Raw genomic sequence first — 12,004 nt, 5'->3', positions numbered from 1 at the left:
GAAGAAAAAGTCTAAATGCTCTGTTTGTGTGCTACCAAGTTTTAAACCTTGGGCATCCAAGACTTGTTTCCACCATTTCAGCTTTTGTTTTAATTCTCTTTCACTGTCTCCTAATAATACTACTTCATCAGAATACATCAAGCATCAGAAAATGTTACTCTGTAGTTTCCCCTTATTTTATCCAACACTAAGAATATATAAGGACTCAGCGCTGAGGACTGATGCAATCCTACTATTAGATAAAATTTTACATTTAAAGTAAAGTACCATTTTTAATACAAGCAAAATTCCACCATTTTGTATTAGGACTTCCTTTCACGTTCCAAGTCAATTGCACCAATATTTTTACTTTGAATAGACTCATCTTTCTCGTCTTTTAACACAAACCATATAATTTCTTTGAGTCTTCTAATATATTTTTGATTTTTTTGCATTTTTATTTCACTTTTATTTCAGTTATGTGCCTCATTTCATATTTCTGTTGTCTGAAATTAAACTGATTGTAAACGAAGAAATTTTATGATCCAACTTATAGACGACATATAACGTGAAGGAGTAAAAATTTATATCCCGTTGAAGTGGTGATACTCGTTAAATATCGTCACGGAAAAGTGTAGGGGAGAAGTGTCCGCTGCAAATTTTTTTTGGAAACTGTTTTTTGGTAAAGTTTGTTTGCACCATATTTTCATTGCGCCTACTTACAAGCGTGTGACATAAAAAGATGTCAAAGTCATTTTAAATGTTAAGAAGCTAATAAGTCAGCCCCTTTTCAAACTGTTTTTAAATAACAAATTTAATAAAACGTTAAAGTGAATACATATCTCAAAAATAAGGCCTCAAAGAATCGATTGCGATTTACAAAATAGTGACTCTAGATTAACTATTTGGGCAAGTACAGTTGTTTAAATAATCGCTCTCTGGGATAAACAAATTAAATAACTTATAAACTATTTGTTCGATCTTTTTGAAATTTAGCACCATATAACTGATTAACTGTCACAATTTTAAATGGTCGTGTTAAATGTAGTTATGCAAAAAACAAAGTTGTTAATATTTATAAATTACTGCAAAAATAAGGTTTTTTGCAATTATCTTGATCAATTTTCAATGTATTTGAATTCGAAAACACTAAAAATAAAAGAACTTTTTATGATTTAAATCATTTATTTAAATTATTTTTCTCTTAAATGTATAAGCAACGTTTTATAGGCAAAAAAAAATATTTTTTACTTTTTTCGATTGTTTAATAAAAAAACAAAGCAAAATTAGCTGTACATCTTCATGGAATTGTCATTAGCTACTAATATATTTCACTCATATACCTCTTAGAATCTTTAAATACCTGTATAAGAACTTTTTTATTTCTTTTTCTTCCTTGGCTGATTTATTTCTATTTAAAATTTATTAAAAATTCTACTAATAGATTTTCTACATTTATTAAAATCGTATATTAGATATTTTATTATTATTATAAATAGTAGATATTGTAACAAAAATTGTTCTAGTAGATATTTTATTATTTGGCACTAATTAAAGAAAATAAATACTGCAACTACTGTAATATAAACTTAATTAACAAAATACTAACAACACATTCAAGACATTAGTTATTGTTTATAAAATTTATTATTTTAAATTTGATTGCAGGACTGCCCGTCTGGTCAAGACTTTCGTTACGAACAATGTGCCTCATTCAATAACCGACTATTCCGAGGTACACGGTACCAGTGGGAGCCATTCTTCAAAGGTAAGTACAGTTATCAAAACATCATTGTTTGAAATTAAAAAGTGATTCCTTAACATTTTTAATTTAACTTTTGACGAGATATTAAAGCTTCCCAAAACAAAATCTCAATGCACTCGCTGAATATATTAGTCAAGTTTGAATATATATATATATATATATATATATATATATATATATATATATATATATATATATATGTATATATATATATATATATTTGGACAATCCTAGCATTGTACAAAAAATCTTGTCCACTTCTATCATTGTACCCCTTTACTGTATAATCTTATACAATCTCCAAAATTTATATAATCGGCGGACTTTGTATAAAAGAATTGCTGTACAATGTTCGAATTTCAAGTAGCCATGCGTCAAAGTTTAAGATAATATATCAGATATCGATTCATATCGATTTTTACGATTATTCCCCATTTGTTATTAACGACAAACAAACATCAAATTGAGGTTATAAATCCATAATTAACCAGCGTTTTTTACTTTTGGATTCGTAGAATTAAATTATTTTAAATTATCATACATATCTCTTGAAAATCTAAGATGTTTTACAAACATCTTCCTTATATTATAGTGATGTATCTATCTCTTGAAGCTTTGAAATGTTTCACTAACAATATCTTTATTGTAGATTGTATTGTATTGTATCTATATTGTATGGAGTGACAGTGTCACTGACACTGAAACTGTTTTGGATGGGTTGGAGTCAATAAAAGGGCTATTGGTAAACTATTTTTTTAATTCTCGAGCTTTCAATTGTGTTTACAATTATTATCAAGAGCTAAAAAAGACAAAATACTTACAAGGTTGAACTAAAAAGAAAAAACAATTTTTGTTAACTTACCAAATAAAAATTAGTTTGGTAAGTAAAAATTACTGCTTACATCTTCAAAATATTTAATACAAAAATGTTTTAATCTAATAAATGTTTCTCCGAAAATTTTTATATAATTTTGAAAACATTTTTTTTTAATATAAAAATAATTGAATTTATAAATAAGTTCAAATAGCAACCAATTACAAATAGCCTCAATGTCATAAATGCCAACATAAAATTTTTATTTTTGACAATTATATTGCCAAAAGTAAAATTTCGTTTAAACATTCTTTTTTGTTTAGTAACAAAAAGAAGAAGATTTATTCACCGTTGACAGATGCCTGAAAGAAATATGACAGATATATGGAGAATTAAATATGAAATTTTACAAGTTTTATATATAAATCATAAAGAAAGAATATAATTATAAATTTTGCTTAAATTTTGAATTTCTGATCTTTTGTTTAAACTTTTATCATTTTTGCTAATACAAACCATTTCCAAAAAAGTCCTTTTAAATTTATTACTTTCACTACATAAAATTTTAATGTTATCAAAATCCATAATATGGTCTTTATCGATTACATGTTCTGCCAAAGCACAAGATGGTTTTTTAATTCTGCAATCACTTTTGTGAGAAATAATGCGATTTGAAAGATTTCTTCCGGTCTCACCAACATATTCAGCCTCACACTGAGTACAGTGAGTATATATATAATATATATATATATATAATGTATATATATATATATATATAATATATATACATTATATATACATATATATATATATATATATATATATATATATATATATATATATATATATATATATATATAATATGTCCAATATTAAGTCTGCACCATATGGGAAACTTATTTATTTTTAGTTTTTTGAAAAAGAGTTATTCTTTATAGAAAGCACGTATATACTTGAAAAAATTTAATACCTGATGATCGTATTCTAGATTTTAGATCATTTTTCTTCTTCTTCTTCTAGTTAGATGACCGTTATCGATCGTTGGATATCATATTAGCTACCATATTCGCTATCGTGACTTTATTGTCAATAAGTCAATTCATATTCGTGAATATAATGATGCAGTCGATTTTCCGTACCATTGTCTTAAATTTTTCAGTTATGATGTTTTTCTACCAGGACCACGTTTACCTTGGATCTTTCCCTGAATGAACAGATGTAAAAGTTTATATTTTTCAGGATGTCTTATAATGTGACCGAAGTATTCCAGCTTGTGTTTGTTTATTATATTGACCAGTTGTGGTGTTTGGTTCAGGCGTTTAAGGTCCTCCTCATTTCTAATTCAGCCGAACCAGCTTATTCGTAGTGGTCGTCTGTATAACTACAAAACTACATCTCAAAGAGTTTCAAAATTTAAGCATCGTCTCAGTTAGGGTAAACGCTTCTACTCCACACAGTAACACTAGAAAAATATAGCAATACGGCATTCGAATGCACAGGTCAATACTAAGATCGTTGCTGCAAAGTACGTTTCTCATTTTCACAAAAGTGGCTCGGGCTTGTTCTATGCGGCTTTTAATTTCTACGATTGGATCATAGCTGACATTGATTTTACTGCCGAGATACACGAGTTTCTCTACTCTATCTTTTATGAGATCATTTAGATCATTCAAATACTGGTCATAATTTCACCGTCGAAAATTTTGATCGTAGATAAATTCACACATTGAGGCTACTTAGTGCCCAATGAGAACTCTATTACTGAAGAAGTTATCATAAGTACCTGTTCTCGCCTTCCATGCATTATAATCTCTTTCAAATTTTCCTCGGCCTCATACAGATGTCTTAGTTTAAGTCGTAGGTATCCTTCTTCTTCCCATCGGCTTGTTAAACACAGTTATTTTAACAGGGTCACTTCTATCCATCCACGTCGCCCCTGGAAGAAGTCAAAGAGCGTATTTCTAGCATACAAGTGCTACGATACACTAAATGAATAATTTATAAGTAACAAACCAGAAAACAAAAATAACACTATAACCTCCCTTTATTTTACTAGTTTCCAAATATGGATCCGAAAATGAACCATAATAATTCTATTAAACAAAACCATTTATTTGCTCTGAATAAAAGATCGTGGGGGAATTTTTCGTGACGTCTGTGATATAAGTATGAAATATATTAGATCGAAAAGATAGGATATATCCCATAAAATTATGAAAACTGTGTTGGACAGAATATCTACCATGATCACTACAAAACAACTTTTAAAATTAATCCATATGCCACAGCATGGGAGAAGTAGATGTTAAAGTATCTGTCAACCTCTTGGATCCACTGTTGAATATAAGTCTTCTCCCTCCTCTTCTACTCACTTTTCTCTATTCTGTGCTTTTTGCATTTAATTTTCTACTGTTTGTTGTAAGTCATCCATTCGTCTAGTTTTTGGTCTACCTCAATGTTTCTTTTTTTTTCTATAGGTCTGTCTCTCTTCTGAGTCTACTGATCCACCTCTTATAATATAAATGTGCTATAAGGTCGCCGATGATATCGTTATAGTGTGCAGAAGTATGAGGCTATATAAGGTTATAAAAAAAGCCAAATATGTGTTGGTTTCTAAAAACCCGCAAAATGTTCAACAGAGAATCCAAATTAACAACTATTATATACATTTGAGCAGTAAAATAATTCACATATCTAGGATTGCTAGTATACAAGAGTTCTTTTTGCTATAACTATATTCAATTCATTGCCTTGAACAGCTGAGAAATAAAAACCTTAAACGTGCAGTAAAGCTTAACATTTACGTTAATAAGACCGGTTTTAATATATGGAGCAAAATCATGGACTTTATACCAAGACGACAGGAGACTACTTGCTTTCTTTGAGAGAAAAATACTTCGAAAGATTTTAGGGGCCATAGATGAGAATGGTCTATGGCGTCGAATATATAACCTTGAAATATATTAGCTATACACAGTTCAAGATATTGTAAAATTTATTCTGGTGTTGAGACTAAGATGTACTGGACATATTGCTATTGATGTCAGATAATGAGAATACGAAGAGACTGACATTCTCAAACCTAGAGGGCAGAAGAAGTGGAGGATGGATTGAGGATATGGAAGAAGACTTTAAGATTATGAGGGCCTGAAGATGGAGGGAAGCTGCTAGGAATCGACGCGAGTAGCGATTTCTCTGCGAGCATGCCAAGATCTACAATTGGTTGTAGTTTCAAATATAATGATGATGCTTTATATCTTTTCGTAAATATACTTTTCCCTCCCTTGTTTATTATTAATTTTGAATATATTTCTATTAAAATATTACTAGTTTGATTGTTCTTATTTATCATTCACTCTTATTGTCAATTTTCACTACTTACATTATTTATATAAAATAACTAACTACATATCTATTTTAAATTCATATTTTTTATTGTCCAAATTTGCGTTTTACTTTATTAATTTAGGTGTAACTAATAAGCTAACCTCATTTTCCTAATACACCATTAAAAAAACTACTTCATGAATCCATCAGATCTGATTCCTTTAAAGAAAATTCATAGTTTTAAAGTATTCTCTAACTATTTTGATTTTTAAAACTTATATCGTTTAAACTCTCAAATAGCTACCTAAACATAGGCAACTCATAATGCAGGATCACGTTTTACGTTAAGACTAATGTTAGACTCCCAGCGTTGATTTTAAAATACAGACTTTTATCGCCAGGAGCGGACCTACCCATTTTAAAATAAGATTATCAAAACAAAGTAAATTCAAACAATTTTGAGTCAATTAATATTGACTTAAATTTTTATTTTGTAACATTGTATAACGGCAAGATTTAAAATTTAGATGTGGTTGCTGCTTAGTTAAAAATGGCGAATTATGAACATTTTCATAAAACATTTTTCGTAGATTCTTAATTTTTTCTTTTCGTAAGCAAATTTGGACTTTTAATTTTTCTTGTTCGTAGGCAATATTTTTGAGGTCATATTTTGCATATTAGTATAAAATTCTATTATGACTATTACCAAATTACAGTAAAACTGATTATTCCCTCGGAAGAGTTACTAATTTTAAGAAAATCAATCTTCAGATATCCAGAAGTTCAGATGAACGTTACACAAAAGATAATCTGGCAAAGGCCTAATTCTTTGTCGAATATTATTAACAATAATTTCAGCAAATCGAATGAGAAGGTAACATTAAATTAGTTTCTCCAAAATAAGTTTGAATATAATAGATTTTGATTTGATTAATAAGAGTTTAATCACTGGAGAATTCTTAAAACAATTCACTAGAAAAACCATGTTAAAACTTACATATCTTATCAATGACTCGTTCAGATTGTCTGAACTGATCGTGAGAAGTAAAAAATAATAAAGGCTGTAAATAATCATCAATCCTAGGAAACTACCAAATACAAAATCATCGTACAGGAAAATTAATTTAATATGTCTAATTTCTAAGCTATTCTGAGAACTCTATAGTCGTAACCCCCCAGAGAGAGTGTAGTGGTCGTCGTGATCTCTTTCTCTAGTCATCTCTTTTAACTAATGTATAGATCTTTTGCATATTCCTGTTATTTAATCGAAATATCTCGTTAGGGATCTTCCTCGTAATCTTCGGCCTGCTACCTATAGCCGTTTGTTGACTTTTAGCTATTCAGAATTCAACTATATTTTCTGTGGTCGGTCCATGGAATTCATATCATCAGTGGCGTCTCTTTTTCTTCTTTCTGCTTATCGTAGGGTCCACGAATTACATCTGTATGTCAGTATTGGGAATATTAAGCAGTTCATCAACTTCATTTTTAAAGTTCGTGAAATTTTAGAGTCCTTCCATATTTTGGGCATCTTTCCTACGGCTGCTTTGGCTAGATCGTATCTATGTTTTATTTCTTCTTGTAGTGACCCTGTGTTTTTGATCAGTGATCTCAGATATAAATATGAGCTCATAACCTCATACCGGTAAATCGTGGTTATGTGCGGATGATCTTTGTCTTTGCTACTTTTAACTGCAGACGAAATAATTCAGTTTCGTTTTCAACCACTCGTATGAGATCAATTAACTCTTCTTGACTATTTGCAAGAAGGGCTGTGTCGTCTGCAAAATGTAGGTTGTTTATTTTCAGCTATTTATGGAGATGCCCTTTTTCCATCGATCTAATGTTTGAACCTTGTTTAGGCTTTGTGCCTCTTCAAGGAAGGGGTTCTCTTTTTTTTTCAGAGTAAGGGGGGTGTGGTAAACGTGATGTCGAATGCTTGTGGATATGTGGTGGATTGCTAAAAAGCTGAGGTTCAGAAGGTGGCGTGTGTGGTGTGGACGATATCGTGAAGCGCACAAGAAGAATTGTTGGTGGAGAAGGGCAAACAAATCGAAGAAGGTACTTCACAACCATACTAGGAACGGCTTTTTATCATCCTTTTTGGCGTGCAATTGTTAGCTGCGATATTTGATGGGAAGTGATTCTAGAATATCAAAATAGTTCATAATAATTCAAAAGGAAGTTCGTATATAGTGTTGTGTAGAAGTTTAGCTGGAGGGAACGGAACTTTTCTTTAGGGAACCCTGGTGAGTATTTGCCCTCGGTAATTGCAAGGCGTCTTTAAAATTTGTTTGGCTTGGTTGTTCAAGCCTGTAATGGTTCGGAGGACATACCTCCTGCTGAGTGATAGGATTCTGTCCTTAATCGGTGTTAGATTGGCTACCTGACGTATATGGATATGTATGCATATAGATGGATAGTATCTGCACTTCCTCATGCAGAATCTAAGGATTTTCCTTTCGGTGGCCATGATGGTGTTAATTTGACAGCTGTTAAATGATGAGTTGAGACCAGTTTTGATATATGGGGCTGAAACGTGGATCTTATCTCAAAATGATAAAAGACTTCTTGGTATTTTTGAGAGAAAAATTCTTAGAAAGATTTTTGGGGCCGTAAATGAAAATGGGCTATGGCGTCGAAGAGACAACTTTGAACTGTATCAGTTATACACAGATCCAGATATTGTGAAATTCGTTAAAGTGCAGAGACTTAGATGGGCTGGACACATTGCTAGGATGTCAGATCACGAATACACGAAGAGATTAACATTTTCAAAACCAGAGGGCACAAGAAGCAGAGGACGACCACGAATGAGATGGATTGATGATGTGGAAGAAGACCTACAGATTCTAGGGGTTAGAAGATGGAGGGAAGTTGCCAGGAATTGACAGGAGTGGCGACTTCTTTGTGAGCAGGCCAAGATCCACAACGGATTGTCGAGCCACTTATGATGATAAATGATGAGTAGAAGCATGCCTTGTATTCGATCAACAGTCTTATATAGGTTTTGTATTTGAGCAATAATATTTTAGATGACGTCCTGAATATAAATTAAGAACAAATTGAGTTTTGGAGGCCTTTATAATCACTCTCCATTTATTGCACCACCTAATGACATGATCTAAATAGTTTTGTGCTCTTTCGAATACAGACAATTGTCCACTCTCTCTATGTGGCCCTGACGTGAGGAGTGCAGTTTCATCTGCATACAGAAGTAGGGTTTCCATCCTGCATGCTCCCCATATATATTTAATAATTGTGTATACATCCTTGTCTGACACCTTGATCTGGATTGAATGTATGTGAGAGTCTGTCAAGCACTTTAACTGTTCCACTAGTGTGTTCGTATAGTTCAATTATAAGCGAAATTAAGTTATGGTATGTATAGTGGGACATTGAATCCTAGATTTTCTATTATTTGTCTTATGTTTAGAAGATGTTCTCGAGTACCTCTACCTTAGATAAATCCAATTTGCTCTTGGGGTATTTCTCTTTACAGAAAAGTTGTCGGTCTCTCATTGATTCGGTATAGATTTTTCTGGCATGTGAGGTAAGATAGATGGTTCTATAGTTGTCATATTTATCGAAACTGCCTTTTTTATGTATTGTTATTGTATATTTTGTCCAGTCATCAGGTCATTGCTTAGAATGCCATTTTTTGTTAAAAAACAAAGTACTGTTATCCTTCTGGAACTGGTGCTTTGTTTTACTTGAGTTTATTGATCGCCAGTCTTATTTAATTCTTGAGTATGTTACGTTCTTCTTCGATTTTTTCATAAGTTTGGCGAATAAGTTCCTGGCGTTGACCTTGTTAATATAAATCCAGGAAAGATAGTCTTTATGCCTCTGCTATATCCTTTCTGTTGGTTCTCAGGGTACCTGTGTGGTCTTTAACGGCCCAAATTCTCGCCTAAAGTCTCTTGTTATGTATGGTATTTCTTTAAATAGATCTCTTGGCTAATTATTGTTATAATCGTGGAATTCGAGGAATTAGTATTAAAAATAAAGAAATATCTCATAAAAACTAACTATCTAATTTCTTATACCAATTTTGATTAAGGTCAGTTTAAATATGAAATAAGTCCATATAATAACGAATAATAGAGAGACCCTTCGAGAAAATATACGCCTTCTTCTTCTTGGACGTGACACAACGTTTTGATAAAATATAAGACAAAGGACTTAAATTTAAATAAGTAAGATTTAAATTTAAGTCCTCTTCTAATAGTGCATAATTACTATTGTAATAATAAATATAAATATATTGGGGGTGAAGACCCCATTCTAATAAATTGGGGGGGTTAAGCGTGATAATTTAGGATTGAAGCTGTAATTAAATCTAATAAACCCCTCTAATGAATTGTCTCCACTCTGATAAATGCTGTCACCATTGTAGAAGACGTCTGTTTCAATCTCCTTATCAATGCCTCTACAATTCTTAGGGGATACTTATCCCTGCGAGCGGGGTAAGGCTTACTGGCTCCACTAGTCTGGACTGACTGGTTTCGCCCTCGCGGATTTACAAGAGGGTAGAGAAATTTTTTGGAAAGGAAGGGAATTAAGGACTTCTCGGTCTCAGGTCCTGCAAAGAGTGAGAGGCTATGGGCTTACGTTAGAAGCCGGAGCACTGCATAAGCGAGATGTGTATCTCTTCTAGTCTCGACCTGTAACGGCTAGGAATAACAAAAACAAATTTCGAGTTTACAATGTATTAACTAGACTGTACACTACAAAATATCAGTTATGCCCAAAATGTTCGATCAGGCGCGAAGGGAGACGAGATGAGACAAGCAAGGAATTAAAGGTCAGAAAAGGTTAGTATATAGAGATCTTAGTTACCTCTGCGTATCTAGGCTCTAGCTAGGGAATACGCCTCCAGTCTACCGGGATTTGAGATTTCGTACCTTCGAATCTCCAGTTGCCGACACTTTATACGTCACACTATCCCGTCGAGTTAAATAACGCGTCCACTGTCTGCGTATCTTCCGATCTCCACAATATGGCATGGAGCTGCTGCGTGACCACTTCCCACTAACGCCGCTGGCCCCCTTGTTCGCCTTTTTTATTAGTCCCTGTTCTCAAATTTCAGTCGTAGTACCAAGGTCGCGTTATTGTTTTTTTTTGCTGACTGATCCTCGTGTTGTATATCGGCGGAGGTCTATGTTTTGAAACGTGATTTAAACAACCTTGGTGGCCTGATATTTGAGACTCGTGTACTGCATTTAACTGGGTCGAGTTTTCAATCCTTGTTTAATGAAAAATGTTTACGTAAATATGTTACCTACTATAGTTGAGCCGCTGAAAAGATGGAATGATCATGTGAATGGCACGCACTCTTAAATATTCCTCTTCCTATGTTATCACTTTTCCCACGTTTACACCGCTCAACAAAAACGAACTAACAATGTTGCTATAATATATTTATACCGTTTTTTAGAGGTTATTGATGTACATTAATTTTAAACATTTTCACAAAATTCACCAGCCGGCGAAAGTGAAACACAAATCATGATACATAAAACATTTAAGTTATAGTATCATAACACAAATAATGACGGTGTAAACAGTTTCCCATAAGGTCTAGTTTCGAGCGCCTGTCGATGCCTGCATTAAGTGATCATGCGACCTTGGATTCCATGTTTTCAGCGGCCAGGGTATAGCTATGAATTTATTTGTTCTTTTAATCAATTTGGAATATGTAATAATTTCTTAAATAATTGTTTCTCTTTACTAGGCTAATTGTCTCTTAATTTTTCCTTCTTTATTTCCTTGCTATATTTCCATTACACTCTGGACAAACTTTGCCAGTAAAATACAAAAAATTATTGCAATCATATATTTCGAATAGAGTTTTTACAATAGAAGTTTACTCGAAACAAAAATAGCTTAATGCAGGAGTACAGCAAGGTAGTGTGTTAAAATCAGTCATACATATCTGCTTTAGGCTAGGTATACGTATAAGTAATGCTTGTGCATACACCAGTGTGCGCTGTACGAGAAGATAATGAAGAGATAATAAGAGAATAAATTCTGGCGAACCAAAAATAAACGAAACGAAATCTGTACACAATAGTTTTGCAAATGAGAAGAGTCGATACATTAGAAAGCAACTTTCT

General features: G+C 32.5%; 1 protein-coding gene across 1 annotated transcript in view; it reads left to right on the top strand.

The window, feature by feature from the left end:
• Positions 1 to 12,004, top strand: part of LOC140434951 (ADAMTS-like protein 4) — a 1,118,363-nt gene that overhangs the window by 467,113 nt on the left and 639,246 nt on the right. Inside the window, exon 5 of the mRNA XM_072523593.1 lies at positions 1,648 to 1,747. Within this exon, the coding sequence (XP_072379694.1) occupies positions 1,648 to 1,747 (100 nt within the window). The remainder of the gene's footprint in view (positions 1 to 1,647; positions 1,748 to 12,004) is intronic.

The sequence above is a fragment of the Diabrotica undecimpunctata genome, chromosome 2 (genome assembly GCF_040954645.1).
Source record: "Diabrotica undecimpunctata isolate CICGRU chromosome 2, icDiaUnde3, whole genome shotgun sequence".
NCBI classification, from domain to species: Eukaryota; Metazoa; Arthropoda; class Insecta; order Coleoptera; family Chrysomelidae; genus Diabrotica; species Diabrotica undecimpunctata.
This window is presented reverse-complemented; position numbering and strand designations above follow the sequence as displayed.